The 21,902-nt window shown below is 53.4% G+C and overlaps 1 protein-coding gene across 1 annotated transcript in view; it reads right to left on the minus strand.

Moving 5' to 3' along the window:
* Nucleotides 1-2,790: 2,790 nt before the first annotated feature.
* Nucleotides 2,791-21,902, minus strand: part of LOC144489015 (RING finger protein 112-like) — a 51,058-nt gene continuing 31,946 nt past the window's right edge. Inside the window, exon 5 of the mRNA XM_078206963.1 lies at nucleotides 2,791-3,443. Coding sequence (XP_078063089.1) covers nucleotides 2,922-3,443 — 522 coding nt within the window. The 3' untranslated portion in view covers nucleotides 2,791-2,921. The remainder of the gene's footprint in view (nucleotides 3,444-21,902) is intronic.

Below are 21,902 nucleotides of genomic sequence, written 5' to 3' on the forward strand. Positions count from 1 at the left end.
GCGAACTTGACCATTCGGAAGACAGACCAGAGAAGGGAGAAGCTGCCAACGAGACTCACCTTCGTGACGACGGACCAGAGAATCGGGCCTGCAGTTTAACCAAGCCATCTTTGCGGGTAGTATACTGAAGCAGCAGTATAATATGAAGGGTACCATTCTTAGCAGTGTAGAGGATCAGAAGGACCTTGGGGTCCGGGTCCATAGGACTCTAAAATCGGCCCCGCAGGTGGAGGATGCGGTCAAGAAGGCGTACGGCGTACTAGCCTTCATTAATCGAGGGATTGAGTTTAGGAGTCGGGAGATAATGCTGCAGCTTTATAGGACCCTGGTTAGACCCCACTTGGAGTACTGCGCGCAGTTCTGGTCACCTCATTACAGGAAAGATGTTGAAGCCATTGAAAGGGTGCAGAGGAGATTTACAAGGATGTTGCCTGGATTGGGGGGCATGCCTTATGAGGATAGGTTGAGGGAGCTTGGTCTCTTCTCCCTGGAGAGACGAAGGATGAGAGGTGACCTGATAGAGGTTTACAAGATGTTGAGGGGTCTGGATAGGGTAGACTCTCAGAGGCTATTTCCAAGGGCTGAAATGGCTGCTACGAGAGGACACAGGTTTAAGGTGCTGGGGGGTAGGTACAGAGGAGATGTCAGGGGTAAGTTTTTCACTCAGAGGGTGGTGGGTGAGTGGAATCGGCTGACGTCGGTGGTGGTGGAGGCAAACTCGATGGGGTCTTTTAAGAGACTTCTGGATGAGTACATGGGATTTAATGGGATTGAGGGCTATAGATAGGCCTAGAGGTGGGGATGTGATCGGCGCAACTTGTGGGCCGAAGGGCCTGTTTGTGCTGTGGCTTTCTATGTTCTATACTGGAATCTGGGGTATCCTCTTGTTTGTGTGGGTAATTTAAGGGTGAATGGTGTTATTATTAATAAACTTGTTGAACCTTTACTTGTGTTTGTCCTTTGTCCATCTTGCAAATAAGGACACCGGGGTAAAACCTCAGAGTAAGCAAACTGGTTGGAAGTATCTGAGAATTGACAGGGACAACAGTACATATCCGTACAATCGACAATAATATGGTAAAAGTATCAGTATTTATGTTTTGCAGTTGTATTCACTGATATGAATCCCTACAAAACATTTGTGTAAATTGCTTATTTTTAGCTAATTTTTAAAATCCAATGGCATCAATATCGACTGGTTTTAATTCTCACCATTATTACCCAACTACAAAAGATAAATCATACATTATATTACACCTCCCACAGTGCGGCGCTCCCTCAGCACTGACCCTCCCACAGTGCGGCGCTCCCTCAGCACTGACCCTCCCACAGTGCGGCGCTCCCTCAGCACTGACCCTCCCACAGTGCGGCGCTCCCTCAGCACTGACCCTCCCACAGTGCGGTGCTCCCTCAGCACTGACCCTCCCACAGTGCGGCGCTCCCTCAGCACTGATCCTCCCACAGTGCGGCGCTCCCTCAGCACCGACCCTCCCACAGTGCGGCGCTCCCTCAGCACTGACCCTCCCACAGTGCGGCGCTCCCTCAGCACTGACCCTCCCACAGTGCGGCGCTCCCTCAGCACTGACCCTCCCACAGTGCGGCACTCCCTCAGCACTGACCCTCCCACAGTGCGGCGCTCCCTCAGCACCGACCCTCCCACAGTGCGGCGCTCCCTCAGCACTGACCCTCCCACAGTGCGGCGCTCCCTCAGCACTGACCCTCCCACAGTGCGGCGCTCCCTCAGCACTGACCCTCCCACAGTGCGGCGCTCCCTCAGCACCGACCCACAGTGCGGCGCTCCCTCAGCACTGACCCTCCCACAGTGCGGCGCTCCCTCAGAACTGACCCTCCCACAGTGCGGCGCTCCCTCAGCACTGACCCTCCCACAGTGCGGCGCTCCCTCAGCACTGACCCTCCCACAGTGCGGCACTCCCTCAGCACTGACCCTCCCACAGTGTGGCGCTCCCACAGCACTGACCCTCCCACAGTGCGGCGCTCCCTCAGCACTGACCCTCCCACAGTGTGGCTCTCCCTCAGCACCGACCCTCCCACAGTGCGGCGCTCCCTCAGCACTGACCCTCCCGCAGTGCGGCACTGGGGAGTCAGGGAGGGGAGGAATGGGAGGGAATTAGCTACAGTGACACTTGAAAACAGGAAATGTCTTGAAGTTTGGGGTTGGGTAATTATTGAAGGTGATTGCAAATGGGGTCCGTACACAAAGAACAAAGAACAGTACAGCACAGGAAACAGGCCCTTCGGCCCTCCAAGCCTGTGCCGCTCCTTGGTCCAACTAGACCAATCGTTTGTATCCCTCCATTCCCAGGCTGCTCATGTGACTATCCAGGTAAGTCTTAAACGATGCCAGCGTGCCTGCCTCCACCACCCTACTTGGCAGCGCATTCCAGGCCCCCACCACCCTCTGTGTAAAAAACGTCCCTCTGATATCTGAGTTATACTTCGCCCCTCTCAGCTTGAGCCCGTGACCCCTCGTGATCGTCACCTCCGACCAGGGAAAAAGCTTCCCACCGTTCACCCTATCTATACCCTTCATAATCTTGTACACCTCTATTAGATCTCCCCTCATTCTCCGTCTTTCCAGGGAGAACAACCCCAGTTTACCCAATCTCTCCTCATAGCCAAGACCCTCCATACCAGGCAACATCCTGGTAAACCTTCCCTGCACTCTCTCTAACGCCTCCACATCCTTCTGGTAGTGCGGCGACCAGAACTGGACGCAGTACAGTACAAGGGATTGGCCCGACTTTGAGATCAAATAGAAACGCCCGCTACCCTCAGACCTCACCCCGTTTATCAAGCGAGAGGATTGTTTCATTGGAATAGCATCAATTTTGTAACAATTATTGTTGAATGAAGATACAGTCCAGATAACCAGGGATAACGATGCTTCGGATCACTCTCTGTCACGACGTGGAGCGTCGACCATGGGTCGCTTCCTCGGCCCCTCTGGGGGGGTCACAATCCTGGGAGGCCAGCCCGGACCCCACCCCCGCACCGACTCCAGCCCCCACCCCCGCCCCGACCCCGGCTCCCAGCAAAGCCCCCGCTCCAGCGCCTACCCCGGCCCCCACAGCAACGCTGGCCCCCTGGAGGGCCCCAGCCAGGATGGCACCGCCGACAAGTGCCGGGCCAGCGACTGCGGCCCCCACCAGCGCGCCGACGGCCCCGATGAGCCCCGAGCCCGCAGCGATGCCACACTTCAGCACGCCAGACGTGAAGGCTTTCTTGTAACCCTGGCAGAAGGTGTCCCGCTCCGTCCCCAGCAGGGATCGCAGCCGGTCCGTCTCCAGCCGCGTCTCCACCTCACTCGCTCTCCGTCTCCGCTCGAAATCGGCCAATAACTCGTCTGCCTTTACCTCCAGACGCTTCTTCATTGCACTGGGAATTACCCGGACACTCCTAAAGATCCCGTCCGCAGCTTCCTTCTGAGGGTCGAACACAAAGCACGGGGTTAGATACAGAGTAAAGCTCCCTCTACACTGTCCCCCATCAAACACTCCCAGGACAGGTACAGCACGGGGTTAGATACAGAGTAAAGCTCCCTCTACACTGTCCCCCATCAAACACTCCCAGGACAGGTACAGCACGGGGTTAGATACAGAGTAAAGCTCCCTCTACACTGTCTCCATCATAACACTCCCAGGACAGGTACAGCACGGGGTTAGATACAGAGTAAAGCTCCCTCTACACTGTCCCCATCAAACACTCCCAGGACAGGTACAGCACGGGGTTAGATACAGAGTAAAGCTCCCTCTACACTGTCCCCATCAAACACTCCCAGGACAGGTACAGCACAGGGTTAGATACAGAGTAAAGCTCCCTCTACACTGTCCCCCATCAAACACTCCCAGGACAGGTACAGCACGGGGTTAGATACAGAGTAAAGCTCCCTCTACACTGTCCCCCATCAAACACTCCCAAGACAGGTACAGCACGGGGTTAGATACAGAGTAAAGCTCCCTCTACACTGTCCCCATCAAACACTCCCAGGACAGGTACAGCACGGGGTTAGATACAGAGTAAAGCTCCCTCTACACTGTCCCCCATCAAACACTCCCAGGACAGGTACAGCACGGGGTTAGATACAGAGTAAAGCTCCCTCTACACTGCCCCCATCAAACACTCCCAGGACAGGGACAGCACGGGGTTAGATACAGAGTAAAGCTCCCTCGACACTGTCCCCCATCAAACACTCCCAGGACAGGTACAGCACGGGGTTAGATACAGAGTAAAGCTCCCTCTACACTGTCCCCCATCACAGGACAGGTACAGCACGGGGTTAGATACAGAGTAAAGCTCCCTCTACACTGTCCCCCATCAAACACTCCCAGGACAGGTACAGCACGGGGTTAGATACAGAGTAAAGCTCCCTCTACACTGTCTCCATCATAACACTCCCAGGACAGGGACAGCACGGGGTTGGATACAGAGTAAAGCTCCCTCTGCACTGTCCCCCATCAAACACTCCCAGGACAGGTACAGCACGGGGTTAGATACAGAGTAAAGCTCCCTCTATACTGTCCCCCATCAAACACTCCCAGGACAGGGACAGCACGGGGTCAGATACAGAGTAAAGCTCCCTCTGCACTGTCGCCCATCAAACACTCCCAGGACAGGTACAGCACGGGGTTAGATACAGAGTAAAGCTCCCTCAACACGGTCCCCATCAAACACTCCCAGGACAGGTACAGCACGGGGTTAGATACAGAGTAAAGCTCCCTCGACACTGTCCCCATCAAACACTCCCAGGACAGGTACAGCAAAGGGTTAGATACAGAGTAAAGCTCCCTCGACACTGTCCCCATCAAACACTCCCAGGACAGGTACAGCACGGGGTTAGATACAGAGTAAAGCTCCCTCTACACTGTCCCCCATCAAACACTCCCAGGACAGGTACAGCACGGGGTTAGATACAGAGTAAAGCTCCCTCTACACTGTCCCCATCAAACACTCCCAGGACAGGTACAGCACGGGGTTAGATACAGAGTAAAGCTCCCTCTACACCGTCCCCATCAAACACTCCCAGGACAGGTACAGCACGGGGTTAGATACAGAGTAAAGCTCCCTCTACACTGTCCCCCATCAAACACTCCCAGGACAGGTACAGCACGGGGTTAGATACAGAGTAAAGCTCCCTCTACACTGTCCCCCATCAAACACTCCCAGGACAGGTACAGCACGGGGTTAGATACAGAGTAAAGCTCCCTCTACACTGCCCCCATCAAACACTCCCAGGACAGGGACAGCACGGGGTTAGATACAGAGTAAAGCTCCCTCGACACTGTCCCCCATCAAACACTCCCAGGACAGGTACAGCACGGGGTTAGATACAGAGTAAAGCTCCCTCTACACTGCCCCCCATCAAACACTCCCAGGACAGGTACAGCACGGGGTTAGATACAGAGTAAAGCTCCCTCTACACTGTCCCCCATCAAACACTCCCAGGACAGGTACAGCACGGGGTTAGATACAGAGTAAAGCTCCCTCTACACTGTCCCCATCAAACACTCCCAGGACAGGTACAGCACGGGGTTAGATACAGAGTAAAGCTCCCTCTACACTGTCCCCCATCAAACACTCCCAGGACAGGTACAGCACGGGGTTAGATACAGAGTAAAGCTCCCTCTACACTGCCCCCATCAAACACTCCCAGGACAGGGACAGCACGGGGTTAGATACAGAGTAAAGCTCCCGCGACACTGTCCCCCATCAAACACTCCCAGGACAGGTACAGCACGAGGTTAGATACAGAGTAAAGCTCCCTCTACACTGTCCCCCATCACAGGACAGGTACAGCACGGGGTTAGATACAGAGTAAAGCTCCCTCTACACTGTCCCCCATCAAACACTCCCAGGACAGGTACAGCACGGGGTTAGATACAGAGTAAAGCTCCCTCTACACTGTCTCCATCATAACACTCCCAGGACAGGGACAGCACGGGGTTGGATACAGAGTAAAGCTCCCTCTGCACTGTCCCCCATCAAACACTCCCAGGACAGGTACAGCACGGGGTTAGATACAGAGTAAAGCTCCCTCTATACTGTCCCCCATCAAACACTCCCAGGACAGGGACAGCACGGGGTCAGATACAGAGTAAAGCTCCCTCTGCACTGTCGCCCATCAAACACTCCCAGGACAGGTACAGCACGGGGTTAGATACAGAGTAAAGCTCCCTCAACACGGTCCCCATCAAACACTCCCAGGACAGGTACAGCACGGGGTTAGATACAGAGTAAAGCTCCCTCGACACTGTCCCCATCAAACACTCCCAGGACAGGTACAGCAAAGGGTTAGATACAGAGTAAAGCTCCCTCGACACTGTCCCCATCAAACACTCCCAGGACAGGTACAGCACGGGGTTAGATACAGAGTAAAGCTCCCTCTACACTGTCCCCCATCAAACACTCCCAGGACAGGTACAGCACGGGGTTAGATACAGAGTAAAGCTCCCTCTACACTGTCCCCATCAAACACTCCCAGGACAGGTACAGCACGGGGTTAGATACAGAGTAAAGCTCCCTCTACACCGTCCCCATCAAACACTCCCAGGACAGGTACAGCACGGGGTTAGATACAGAGTAAAGCTCCCTCTACACTGTCCCCCATCAAACACTCCCAGGACAGGTACAGCACGGGGTTAGATACAGAGTAAAGCTCCCTCTACACTGTCCCCATCAAACACTCCCAGGACAGGTACAGCACGGGGTTAGATACAGAGTAAAGCTCCCTCGACACTGTCCCCCATCAAACACTCCCAGGACAGGTACAGCACGGGTTTAGATACAGAGTAAAGCTCCCTCTACACTGTCCCCCATCAAACACTCCCAGGACAGGTACAGCACGGGGTTAGATACAGAGTAAAGCTCCCTCGACACTGTCCCCATCAAACACTCCCAGGACAGGTACAGCAAAGGGTTAGATACAGAGTAAAGCTCCCTCGACACTGTTCCCAATCAAACACTCCCAGGACAGGTACAGCACGGGGTTAGATACAGAGTAAAGCTCCCTCGACACTGTCCCCATCAAACACTCCCAGGACAGGTACAGCACGGGGTTAGATACAGAGTAAAGCTCCCTCGACACTGTGCCCCATCAAACACTCCCAGGACAGGTACACCAAAGGGTTAGATACAGAGTAAAGCTCCCTCGACACTGTCCCCATCAAACACTCCCAGGACAGGTACAGCACGGGGTTAGATAGAGAGTAAAACTCCTTCTACACTGTGTCCATCAAACACTCCCAGGACAGGTACAGCACGGGGTTAGATACAGAGTAAAGCTCCCTCTACACTGTCCCCCATCAAACACTCCCAGGACAGGTACAGCACGGGGTTAGATACAGAGTAAAGCTCCCTCTACACTGTCCCCCATCACAGGACAGGTACAGCACGGGGTTAGATACAGAGTAAAGCTCCCTCTACACTGTCCCCCATCAAACACTCCCAGGACAGGTACAGCACGGGGTTAGATACAGAGTAAAGCTCCCTCTACACTGTCTCCATCATAACACTCCCAGGACAGGGACAGCACGGGGTTGGATACAGAGTAAAGCTCCCTCTGCACTGTCCCCCATCAAACACTCCCAGGACAGGTACAGCACGGGGTTAGATACAGAGTAAAGCTCCCTCTATACTGTCCCCCATCAAACACTCCCAGGACAGGGACAGCACGGGGTCAGATACAGAGTAAAGCTCCCTCTGCACTGTCGCCCATCAAACACTCCCAGGACAGGTACAGCACGGGGTTAGATACAGAGTAAAGCTCCCTCAACACGGTCCCCATCAAACACTCCCAGGACAGGTACAGCACGGGGTTAGATACAGAGTAAAGCTCCCTCGACACTGTCCCCATCAAACACTCCCAGGACAGGTACAGCAAAGGGTTAGATACAGAGTAAAGCTCCCTCGACACTGTCCCCATCAAACACTCCCAGGACAGGTACAGCATGGGGTTAGATACAGAGTAAAGCTCCCTCTACACTGTCCCCCATCAAACACTCCCAGGACAGGTACAGCACGGGGTTAGATACAGAGTAAAGCTCCCTCTACACTGTCCCCATCAAACACTCCCAGGACAGGTACAGCACGGGGTTAGATACAGAGTAAAGCTCCCTCTACACCGTCCCCATCAAACACTCCCAGGACAGGTACAGCACGGGGTTAGATACAGAGTAAAGCTCCCTCTACACTGTCCCCCATCAAACACTCCCAGGACAGGTACAGCACGGGGTTAGATACAGAGTAAAGCTCCCTCTACACTGTCCCCCATCAAACACTCCCAGGACAGGTACAGCACGGGGTTAGATACAGAGTAAAGCTCCCTCTACACTGCCCCCATCAAACACTCCCAGGACAGGGACAGCACGGGGTTAGATACAGAGTAAAGCTCCCTCGACACTGTCCCCCATCAAACACTCCCAGGACAGGTACAGCACGGGGTTAGATACAGAGTAAAGCTCCCTCTACACTGCCCCCCATCAAACACTCCCAGGACAGGTACAGCACGGGGTTAGATACAGAGTAAAGCTCCCTCTACACTGTCCCCCATCAAACACTCCCAGGACAGGTACAGCACGGGGTTAGATACAGAGTAAAGCTCCCTCTACACTGTCCCCATCAAACACTCCCAGGACAGGTACAGCACGGGGTTAGATACAGAGTAAAGCTCCCTCTACACTGTCCCCCATCAAACACTCCCAGGACAGGTACAGCACGGGGTTAGATACAGAGTAAAGCTCCCTCTACACTGTCCCCCATCACAGGACAGGTACAGCACGGGGTTAGATACAGAGTAAAGCTCCCTCTACACTGTCCCCCATCAAACACTCCCAGGACAGGTACAGCACGGGGTTAGATACAGAGTAAAGCTCCCTCTACACTGTCTCCATCATAACACTCCCAGGACAGGGACAGCACGGGGTTGGATACAGAGTAAAGCTCCCTCTGCACTGTCCCCCATCAAACACTCCCAGGACAGGTACAGCACGGGGTTAGATACAGAGTAAAGCTCCCTCTATACTGTCCCCCATCAAACACTCCCAGGACAGGGACAGCACGGGGTCAGATACAGAGTAAAGCTCCCTCTGCACTGTCGCCCATCAAACACTCCCAGGACAGGTACAGCACGGGGTTAGATACAGAGTAAAGCTCCCTCAACACGGTCCCCATCAAACACTCCCAGGACAGGTACAGCACGGGGTTAGATACAGAGTAAAGCTCCCTCGACACTGTCCCCATCAAACACTCCCAGGACAGGTACAGCAAAGGGTTAGATACAGAGTAAAGCTCCCTCGACACTGTCCCCATCAAACACTCCCAGGACAGGTACAGCACGGGGTTAGATACAGAGTAAAGCTCCCTCTACACTGTCCCCCATCAAACACTCCCAGGACAGGTACAGCACGGGGTTAGATACAGAGTAAAGCTCCCTCTACACTGTCCCCATCAAACACTCCCAGGACAGGTACAGCACGGGGTTAGATACAGAGTAAAGCTCCCTCGACACCGTCCCCATCAAACACTCCCAGGACAGGTACAGCACGGGGTAAGATACAGAGTAAAGCTCCCTCTACACTGTCCCCCATCAAACACTCCCAGGACAGGTACAGCACGGGGTTAGATACAGAGTAAAGCTCCCTCGACACTGTCCCCCATCAAACACTCCCAGGACAGGTACAGCACGGGTTTAGATACAGAGTAAAGCTGCCTCTACACTGTCCCCCATCAAACACTCCCAGGACAGGTACACCAAAGGGTTAGATACAGAGTAAAGCTCCCTCGACACTGTCCCCATCAAACACTCCCAGGACAGGTACAGCACGGGGTTAGATAGAGAGTAAAACTCCTTCTACACTGTGTCCATCAAACACTCCCAGGACAGGTACAGCACGGGGTTAGATACAGAGTAAAGCTCCCTCTACACTGTCCCCCATCAAACACTCCCAGGACAGGTACAGCACGGGGTTAGATACAGAGTAAAGCTCCCTCTACACTGTCCCCCATCACAGGACAGGTACAGCACGGGGTTAGATACAGAGTAAAGCTCCCTCTACACTGTCCCCCATCAAACACTCCCAGGACAGGTACAGCAGGGGGTTAGATACAGAGTAAAGCTCCCTCTACACTGTCCCCATCAAACACTCCCAGGACAGGTACAGCACGGGGTTAGATACAGAGTAAAGCTCCCTCGACACTGTCCCCCATCAAACACTCCCAGGACAGGTACAGCACGGGGTTAGATACAGAGTAAAGCTCCCTCTACACTGTCCCCCATCAAACACTCCCAGGACAGGTACAGCACGGGGTAAGATACAGAGTAAAGCTCCCTCTACACCGTCCCCATCAAACACTCCCAGGACAGGTACAGCACGGGGTTAGATACAGAGTAAAGCTCCCTCTACACTGTCCCCATCAAACACTCCCAGGACAGGTACAGCACGGGGTTAGATACAGAGTAAAGCTCCTTCTACACTGTGTCCATCAAACACTCCCAGGACAGGTACAGCACGGGGTTAGATACAGAGTAAAGCTCCCTCGACACTGTCCCCCATCAAACACTCCCAGGACAGGTACAGCACGGGGTTAGATACAGAGTAAAGCTCCCTCTACACTGTCCCCCATCACAAGACAGGTACAGCACGGGGTTAGATACAGAGTAAAGCTCCCTCTACACTGTCCCCCATCAAACACTCCCAGGACAGGTACAGCACGGGGTTAGATACAGAGTTAAGCTCCCTCTACACTGTCCCCATCAAACACTCCCAGGACAGGTACAGCACGGGGTGAGATACAGAGTAAAGCTCCCTCTACACTGTCCCCCATCAAGCACTCCCAGGACAGGTACAGCACGGGGTTAGATACAGAGTAAAGCTCCCTCTACACTGTCCCCATCAAACACTCCCAGGACAGGTACAGCACGGGGTTAGATACAGAGTAAAGCTCCCTCTACACTGTCCCCATCAAACACTCCCAGGACAGGTACAGCACGGGGTTAGATACAGAGTAAAGCTCCCTCTACACTGTCCCCATCAAACACTCCCAGGACAGGTACAGCACGGGGTTAGATACAGAGTAACGCTCCCTCTACACTGTCTCCATCATAACACTCCCAGGACAGGGACAGCATGGGGTTGGATACAGAGTAAAGCTCCCTCTGCACTGTCCCCCATCAAACACTCCCAGGACAGGTACAGCACGGGGTTAGATACAGAGTAAAGCTCCCTCTATACTGTCCCCCATCAAACACTCCCAGGACAGGGACAGCACGGGGTCAGATACAGAGTAAAGCTCCCTCTGCACTGTCCCCCATCAAACACTCCCAGGACAGGTACAGCACGGGGTTAGATACAGAGTAAAGCTCCCTCAACACGGTCCCCATCAAACACTCCCAGGACAGGTACAGCACGGGGTTAGATGCAGAGTAAAGATCCCTCTACACTGTCCCCATCAAACACTCCCAGGACAGCACGCGGTTAGATACAGAGTAAAGCTCCCTCTACACTGTCCCCCATCAAACACTCCCAGGACAGATACAGCACGGGGTTCGATACAGAGTAAAGCTCCCTCCACACTGTCCCCATCAAACACTCCCAGGACAGGTACAGCACGGTGTTAGATACAGAGTAAAGCTCCCTCTACACTGTCCCCCATCAAACACTCCCAGGACAGGTACAGCACGGGGTTAGATACAGAGTAAAGCTCCCTCTACACTGTCTCCATCATAACACTCCCAGGACAGGGACAGCACGGGGTTGGAGACAGAGTAAAGCTCCCTCTGCACTGTCCCCCATCAAACACTCCCAGGACAGGTACAGCACGGGGTTAGATACAGAGTAAAGCTCCCTCTATACTGTCCCCCATCAAACACTCCCAGGACAGGGACAGCACGGGGTCAGATACAGAGTAAAGCTCCCTCTGCACTGTCGCCCATCAAACACTCCCAGGACAGGTACAGCACGGGGTTAGATACAGAGTAAAGCTCCCTCAACACGGTCCCCATCAAACACTCCCAGGACAGGTACAGCACGGGGTTAGATACAGAGTAAAGCTCCCTCGACACTGTCCCCATCAAACACTCCCAGGACAGGTACAGCAAAGGGTTAGATACAGAGTAAAGCTCCCTCGACACTGTCCCCATCAAACACTCCCAGGACAGGTACAGCATGGGGTTAGATACAGAGTAAAGCTCCCTCTACACTGTCCCCCATCAAACACTCCCAGGACAGGTACAGCACGGGGTTAGATACAGAGTAAATCTCCCTCTACACTGTCCCCATCAAACACTCCCAGGACAGGTACAGCACGGGGTTAGATACAGAGTAAAGCTCCCTCTACACCGTCCCCATCAAACACTCCCAGGACAGGTACAGCACGGGGTTAGATACAGAGTAAAGCTCCCTCTACACTGTCCCCCATCAAACACTCCCAGGACAGGTACAGCACGGGGTTAGATACAGAGTAAAGCTCCCTCTACACTGTCCCCCATCAAACACTCCCAGGACAGGTACAGCACGGGGTTAGATACAGAGTAAAGCTCCCTCTACACTGCCCCCATCAAACACTCCCAGGACAGGGACAGCACGGGGTTAGATACAGAGTAAAGCTCCCTCGACACTGTCCCCCATCAAACACTCCCAGGACAGGTACAGCACGGGGTTAGATACAGAGTAAAGCTCCCTCTACACTGCCCCCCATCAAACACTCCCAGGACAGGTACAGCGCGGGGTTAGATACAGAGTAAAGCTCCCTCTACACTGTCCCCCATCAAACACTCCCAGGACAGGTACAGCACGGGGTTAGATACAGAGTAAAGCTCCCTCTACACTGTCCCCATCAAACACTCCCAGGACAGGTACAGCACGGGGTTAGATACAGAGTAAAGCTCCCTCTACACTGTCCCCCATCAAACACTCCCAGGACAGGTACAGCACGGGGTTAGATACAGAGTAAAGCTCCCTCTACACTGCCCCCATCAAACACTCCCAGGACAGGGACAGCACGGGGTTAGATACAGAGTAAAGCTCCCTCGACACTGTCCCCCATCAAACACTCCCAGGACAGGTACAGCACGGGGTTAGATACAGAGTAAAGCTCCCTCTACACTGTCCCCCATCACAGGACAGGTACAGCACGGGGTTAGATACAGAGTAAAGCTCCCTCTACACTGTCCCCCATCAAACACTCCCAGGACAGGTACAGCACGGGGTTAGATACAGAGTAAAGCTCCCTCTACACTGTCTCCATCATAACACTCCCAGGACAGGGACAGCACGGGGTTGGATACAGAGTAAAGCTCCCTCTGCACTGTCCCCCATCAAACACTCCCAGGACAGGTACAGCACGGGGTTAGATACAGAGTAAAGCTCCCTCTATACTGTCCCCCATCAAACACTCCCAGGACAGGGACAGCACGGGGTCAGATACAGAGTAAAGCTCCCTCTGCACTGTCGCCCATCAAACACTCCCAGGACAGGTACAGCACGGGGTTAGATACAGAGTAAAGCTCCCTCAACACGGTCCCCATCAAACACTCCCAGGACAGGTACAGCACGGGGTTAGATACAGAGTAAAGCTCCCTCGACACTGTCCCCATCAAACACTCCCAGGACAGGTACAGCAAAGGGTTAGATACAGAGTAAAGCTCCCTCGACACTGTCCCCATCAAACACTCCCAGGACAGGTACAGCACGGGGTTAGATACAGAGTAAAGCTCCCTCTACACTGTCCCCCATCAAACACTCCCAGGACAGGTACAGCACGGGGTTAGATACAGAGTAAAGCTCCCTCTACACTGTCCCCATCAAACACTCCCAGGACAGGTACAGCACGGGGTTAGATACAGAGTAAAGCTCCCTCTACACCGTCCCCATCAAACACTCCCAGGACAGGTACAGCACGGGGTAAGATACAGAGTAAAGCTCCCTCTACACTGTCCCCCATCAAACACTCCCAGGACAGGTACAGCACGGGGTTAGATACAGAGTAAAGCTCCCTCGACACTGTCCCCCATCAAACACTCCCAGGACAGGTACAGCACGGGTTTAGATACAGAGTAAAGCTCCCTCTACACTGTCCCCCATCAAACACTCCCAGGACAGGTACAGCACGGGGTTAGATACAGAGTAAAGCTCCCTCGACACTGTCCCCATCAAACACTCCCAGGACAGGTACAGCAAAGGGTTAGATACAGAGTAAAGCTCCCTCGACACTGTTCCCAATCAAACACTCCCAGGACAGGTACAGCACGGGGTTAGATACAGAGTAAAGCTCCCTCGACACTGTCCCCATCAAACACTCCCAGGACAGGTACAGCACGGGGTTAGATACAGAGTAAAGCTCCCTCGACACTGTGCCCCATCAAACACTCCCAGGACAGGTACACCAAAGGGTTAGATACAGAGTAAAGCTCCCTCGACACTGTCCCCATCAAACACTCCCAGGACAGGTACAGCACGGGGTTAGATAGAGAGTAAAACTCCTTCTACACTGTGTCCATCAAACACTCCCAGGACAGGTACAGCACGGGGTTAGATACAGAGTAAAGCTCCCTCTACACTGTCCCCCATCAAACACTCCCAGGACAGGTACAGCACGGGGTTAGATACAGAGTAAAGCTCCCTCTACACTGTCCCCCATCACAGGACAGGTACAGCACGGGGTTAGATACAGAGTAAAGCTCCCTCTACACTGTCCCCCATCAAACACTCCCAGGACAGGTACAGCAGGGGGTTAGATACAGAGTAAAGCTCCCTCTACACTGTCCCCATCAAACACTCCCAGGACAGGTACAGCACGGGGTTAGATACAGAGTAAAGCTCCCTCGACACTGTCCCCCATCAAACACTCCCAGGACAGGTACAGCACGGGGTTAGATACAGAGTAAAGCTCCCTCTACACTGTCCCCCATCAAACACTCCCAGGACAGGTACAGCACGGGGTAAGATACAGAGTAAAGCTCCCTCTACACCGTCCCCATCAAACACTCCCAGGACAGGTACAGCACGGGGTTAGATACAGAGTAAAGCTCCCTCTACACTGTCCCCATCAAACACTCCCAGGACAGGTACAGCACGGGGTTAGATACAGAGTAAAGCTCCTTCTACACTGTGTCCATCAAACACTCCCAGGACAGGTACAGCACGGGGTTAGATACAGAGTAAAGCTCCCTCGACACTGTCCCCCATCAAACACTCCCAGGACAGGTACAGCACGGGGTTAGATACAGAGTAAAGCTCCCTCTACACTGTCCCCCATCACAAGACAGGTACAGCACGGGGTTAGATACAGAGTAAAGCTCCCTCTACACTGTCCCCCATCAAACACTCCCAGGACAGGTACAGCACGGGGTTAGATACAGAGTTAAGCTCCCTCTACACTGTCCCCATCAAACACTCCCAGGACAGGTACAGCACGGGGTGAGATACAGAGTAAAGCTCCCTCTACACTGTCCCCCATCAAGCACTCCCAGGACAGGTACAGCACGGGGTTAGATACAGAGTAAAGCTCCCTCTACACTGTCCCCATCAAACACTCCCAGGACAGGTACAGCACGGGGTTAGATACAGAGTAAAGCTCCCTCTACACTGTCCCCATCAAACACTCCCAGGACAGGTACAGCACGGGGTTAGATACAGAGTAAAGCTCCCTCTACACTGTCCCCATCAAACACTCCCAGGACAGGTACAGCACGGGGTTAGATACAGAGTAACGCTCCCTCTACACTGTCTCCATCATAACACTCCCAGGACAGGGACAGCATGGGGTTGGATACAGAGTAAAGCTCCCTCTGCACTGTCCCCCATCAAACACTCCCAGGACAGGTACAGCACGGGGTTAGATACAGAGTAAAGCTCCCTCTATACTGTCCCCCATCAAACACTCCCAGGACAGGGACAGCACGGGGTCAGATACAGAGTAAAGCTCCCTCTGCACTGTCCCCCATCAAACACTCCCAGGACAGGTACAGCACGGGGTTAGATACAGAGTAAAGCTCCCTCAACACGGTCCCCATCAAACACTCCCAGGACAGGTACAGCACGGGGTTAGATGCAGAGTAAAGATCCCTCTACACTGTCCCCATCAAACACTCCCAGGACAGCACGCGGTTAGATACAGAGTAAAGCTCCCTCTACACTGTCCCCCATCAAACACTCCCAGGACAGATACAGCACGGGGTTCGATACAGAGTAAAGCTCCCTCCACACTGTCCCCATCAAACACTCCCAGGACAGGTACAGCACGGTGTTAGATACAGAGTAAAGCTCCCTCTACACTGTCCCCATCAAACACTCCCAGGACAGGTACAGCACGGGGTTAGATACAGAGTAACGCTCCCTCTACACTGCTCCATCATAACACTCCCAGGACAGGGACAGCACGGGGTTAGATACAGAGTAAAGCTCCCTCTACACTGTCCCATCAAACACTCCCAGGACAGGTACAGCACGCGGTTAGATACAGAGTAACGCTCCCTCTACACTGTCTCCATCATAACACTCCCAGGACAGGGACAGCACGGGGTTCGATATAGAGTAAAGCTCCCTCTGCACTCTCCCCCATCAAACACTCCCAGGACAGGTACAGCACGGGGTTAGATACAGAGTAAAGCTCCCTCTACACTGTCCCCCATCAAACACTCCCAGGACAGGTACAGCACGGGGTTAGATACAGAGTAAAGCTCCCTCTACACTGTCCCCCATCAAACACTCCCAGGACAGGTACAGCACGGGGTTAGATACAGAGTAAAGCTCCCTCGACACTGTCCCCATCAAACACTCCCAGGACAGGTACAGCAAAGGGTTAGATACAGAGTAAAGCTCCCTCGACACTGTCCCCATCAACCACTCCCAGGACAGGTACAGCACGGGGTAAGATACAGAGTAAAGCTCCCTCTCCACTGTGCCCATTAAACACTCCCAGGACAGGTACAGCACGGGGTTAGATACAGAGTAAAGCTCCCTCTACACCGTCCCCATCAAACACTCCCAGGACAGGTACAGCACGGGGTTAGATACAGAGTAAAGCTCCCTCTACACTGTCCCCCATCAAACACTCCCAGGACAGGTACAGCACGGGGTTAGATACAGAGTAAAGCTCCCTCTACACCGTCCCCATCAAACACTCCCAGGACAGGTACAGCACGGGGTTAGATACAGAGTAAAGCTCCCTCTACACTGTCCCCATCAAACACTCCCAGGACAGGTACAGCACGGGGTTAGATACAGAGTAAAGATCCCTCTACACTGTCCCCATCAAACACTCCCAGGACAGCACGCGGTTAGATACAGAGTAAAGCTCCCTCTACACTGTCCCCCATCAAACACTCCCAGGACAGATACAGCACGGGGTTCGATACAGAGTAAAGCTCCCTCTACACTGTCCCCATCAAACACTCCCAGGACAGGTACAGCACGGTGTTAGATACAGAGTAAAGCTCCCTCTACACTGTCCCCATCAAACACTCCCAGGACAGGTACAGCACGGGGTTAGATACAGAGTAACGCTCCCTCTACACTGCTCCATCATAACACTCCCAGGACAGGGACAGCACGGGGTTAGATACAGAGTAAAGCTCCCTCTACACTGTCCCATCAAACACTCCCAGGACAGGTACAGCACGCGGTTAGATACAGAGTAACGCTCCCTCTACACTGTCTCCATCATAACACTCCCAGGACAGGGACAGCACGGGGTTCGATATAGAGTAAAGCTCCCTCTGCACTCTCCCCCATCAAACACTCCCAGGACAGGTACAGCACGGGGTTAGATACAGAGTAAAGCTCCCTCTACACTGTCCCCCATCAAACACTCCCAGGACAGGTACAGCACGGGGTTAGATACAGAGTAAAGCTCCCTCTACACTGTCCCCCATCAAACACTCCCAGGACAGGTACAGCACGGGGTTAGATACAGAGTAAAGCTCCCTCGACACTGTCCCCATCAAACACTCCCAGGACAGGTACAGCAAAGGGTTAGATACAGAGTAAAGCTCCCTCGACACTGTCCCCATCAACCACTCCCAGGACAGGTACACCACGGGGTTAGATACAGAGTAAAGCTCCCTCTCCACTGTGCCCATTAAACACTCCCAGGACAGGTACAGCACGGGGTTAGATACAGAGTAAAGCTCCCTCTACACCGTCCCCATCAAACACTCCCAGGACAGGTACAGCACGGGGTTAGATACAGAGTAAAGCTCCCTCTACACGGTCCCCCATCAAACACTCCCAGGACAGGTACACCAAAGGGTTAGATACAGAGTAAAGCTCCCTCGACACTGTCCCCATCAAACACTCCCAGGACAGGTACAGCACGGGGTTAGATAGAGAGTAAAACTCCTTCTACACTGTGTCCATCAAACACTCCCAGGACAGGTACAGCACGGGGTTAGATACAGAGTAAAGCTCCCTCTACACTGTCCCCCATCAAACACTCCCAGGACAGGTACAGCACGGGGTTAGATACAGAGTAAAGCTCCCTCTACACTGTCCCCCATCACAGGACAGGTACAGCACGGGGTTAGATACAGAGTAAAGCTCCCTCTACACTGTCCCCCATCAAACACTCCCAGGACAGGTACAGCAGGGGGTTAGATACAGAGTAAAGCTCCCTCTACACTGTCCCCATCAAACACTCCCAGGACAGGTACAGCACGGGGTTAGATACAGAGTAAAGCTCCCTCGACACTGTCCCCCATCAAACACTCCCAGGACAGGTACAGCACGGGGTTAGATACAGAGTAAAGCTCCCTCTACACTGTCCCCCATCAAACACTCCCAGGACAGGTACAGCACGGGGTAAGATACAGAGTAAAGCTCCCTCTACACCGTCCCCATCAAACACTCCCAGGACAGGTACAGCACGGGGTTAGATACAGAGTAAACCTCCCTCTACACTGTCCCCATCAAACACTCCCAGGACAGGTACAGCACGGGGTTAGATACAGAGTAAAGCTCCTTCTACACTGTGTCCATCAAACACTCCCAGGACAGGTACAGCACGGGGTTAGATACAGAGTAAAGCTCCCTCGACACTGTCCCCCATCAAACACTCCCAGGACAGGTACAGCACGGGGTTAGATACAGAGTAAAGCTCCCTCTACACTGTCCCCCATCACAAGACAGGTACAGCACGGGGTTAGATACAGAGTAAAGCTCCCTCTACACTGTCCCCCATCAAACACTCCCAGGACAGGTACAGCACGGGGTTAGATACAGAGTTAAGCTCCCTCTACACTGTCCCCATCAAACACTCCCAGGACAGGTACAGCACGGGGTGAGATACAGAGTAAAGCTCCCTCTACACTGTCCCCCATCAAGCACTCCCAGGACAGGTACAGCACGGGGTTAGATACAGAGTAAAGCTCCCTCTACACTGTCCCCATCAAACACTCCCAGGACAGGTACAGCACGGGGTTAGATACAGAGTAAAGCTCCCTCTACACTGTCCCCATCAAACACTCCCAGGACAGGTACAGCACGGGGTTAGATACAGAGTAAAGCTCCCTCTACACTGTCCCCATCAAACACTCCCAGGACAGGTACAGCACGGGGTTAGATACAGAGTAACGCTCCCTCTACACTGTCTCCATCATAACACTCCCAGGACAGGGACAGCATGGGGTTGGATACAGAGTAAAGCTCCCTCTGCACTGTCCCCCATCAAACACTCCCAGGACAGGTACAGCACGGGGTTAGATACAGAGTAAAGCTCCCTCTATACTGTCCCCCATCAAACACTCCCAGGACAGGGACAGCACGGGGTCAGATACAGAGTAAAGCTCCCTCTGCACTGTCCCCCATCAAACACTCCCAGGACAGGTACAGCACGGGGTTAGATACAGAGTAAAGCTCCCTCAACACGGTCCCCATCAAACACTCCCAGGACAGGTACAGCACGGGGTTAGATGCAGAGTAAAGATCCCTCTACACTGTCCCCATCAAACACTCCCAGGACAGCACGCGGTTAGATACAGAGTAAAGCTCCCTCTACACTGTCCCCCATCAAACATTCCCAGGACAGATACAGCACGGGGTTCGATACAGAGTAAAGCTCCCTCTACACTGTCCCCATCAAACACTCCCAGGACAGGTACAGCACGGTGTTAGATACAGAGTAAAGCTCCCTCTACACTGTCCCCATCAAACACTCCCAGGACAGGTACAGCACGGGGTTAGATACAGAGTAACGCTCCCTCTACACTGCTCCATCATAACACTCCCAGGACAGGGACAGCACGGGGTTAGATACAGAGTAAAGCTCCCTCTACACTGTCCCATCAAACACTCCCAGGACAGGTACAGCACGCGGTTAGATACAGAGTAACGCTCCCTCTACACTGTCTCCATCATAACACTCCCAGGACAGGGACAGCACGGGGTTCGATATAGAGTAAAGCTCCCTCTGCACTCTCCCCCATCAAACACTCCCAGGACAGGTACAGCACGGGGTTAGATACAGAGTAAAGCTCCCTCTACACTGTCCCCCATCAAACACTCCCAGGACAGGTACAGCACGGGGTTAGATACAGAGTAAAGCTCCCTCTACACTGTCCCCCATCAAACACTCCCAGGACAGGTACAGCACGGGGTTAGATACAGAGTAAAGCTCCCTCGACACTGTCCCCATCAAACACTCCCAGGACAGGTACAGCACGGGGTTAGATACAGAGTAAAGCTCCCTCTCCACTGTGCCCATTAAACACTCCCAGGACAGGTACAGCACGGGGTTAGATACAGAGTAAAGCTCCCTCTACACCGTCCCCATCAAACACTCCCAGACAGGTACAGCACGGGGTTAGATACAGAGTAAAGCTCCCTCTACACTGTCCCCCATCAAACACTCCCAGGACAGGTACAGCACGGGGTTAGATACAGAGTAAAGCTCCCTCTACACCGTCCCCATCAAACACTCCCAGGACAGGTACAGCACGGGGTTAGATACAGAGTAAAGCTCCCTCTACACTGTCCCCATCAAACACTCCCAGGACAGGTACAGCACGGGGTTAGATACAGAGTAAAGATCCCTCTACACTGTCCCCATCAAACACTCCCAGGACAGCACGCGGTTAGATACAGAGTAAAGCTCCCTCTACACTGTCCCCCATCAAACACTCCCAGGACAGATACAGCACGGGGTTCGATACAGAGTAAAGCTCCCTCTACACTGTCCCCATCAAACACTCCCAGGACAGGTACAGCACGGTGTTAGATACAGAGTAAAGCTCCCTCTACACTGTCCCCATCAAACACTCCCAGGACAGGTACAGCACGGGGTTAGATACAGAGTAACGCTCCCTCTACACTGCTCCATCATAACACTCCCAGGACAGGGACAGCACGGGGTTAGATACAGAGTAAAGCTCCCTCTACACTGTCCCATCAAACACTCCCAGGACAGGTACAGCACGCGGTTAGATACAGAGTAACGCTCCCTCTACACTGTCTCCATCATAACACTCCCAGGACAAGGACAGCACGGGGTTCGATATAGAGTAAAGCTCCCTCTGCACTCTCCCCCATCAAACACTCCCAGGACAGGTACAGCACGGGGTTAGATACAGAGTAAAGCTCCCTCTACACTGTCCCCCATCAAACACTCCCAGGACAGGTACAGCACGGGGTTAGATACAGAGTAAAGCTCCCTCTACACTGTCCCCCATCAAACACTCCCAGGACAGGTACAGCACGGGGTTAGATACAGAGTAAAGCTCCCTCGACACTGTCCCCATCAAACACTCCCAGGACAGGTACAGCAAAGGGTTAGATACAGAGTAAAGCTCCCTCGACACTGTCCCCATCAACCACTCCCAGGACAGGTACAGCACGGGGTTAGATACAGAGTAAAGCTCCCTCTCCACTGTGCCCATTAAACACTCCCAGGACAGG

Source organism: Mustelus asterias, unplaced genomic scaffold (genome assembly GCF_964213995.1).
Source record: "Mustelus asterias unplaced genomic scaffold, sMusAst1.hap1.1 HAP1_SCAFFOLD_1924, whole genome shotgun sequence".
NCBI lineage: Eukaryota > Metazoa > Chordata > Chondrichthyes > Carcharhiniformes > Triakidae > Mustelus > Mustelus asterias.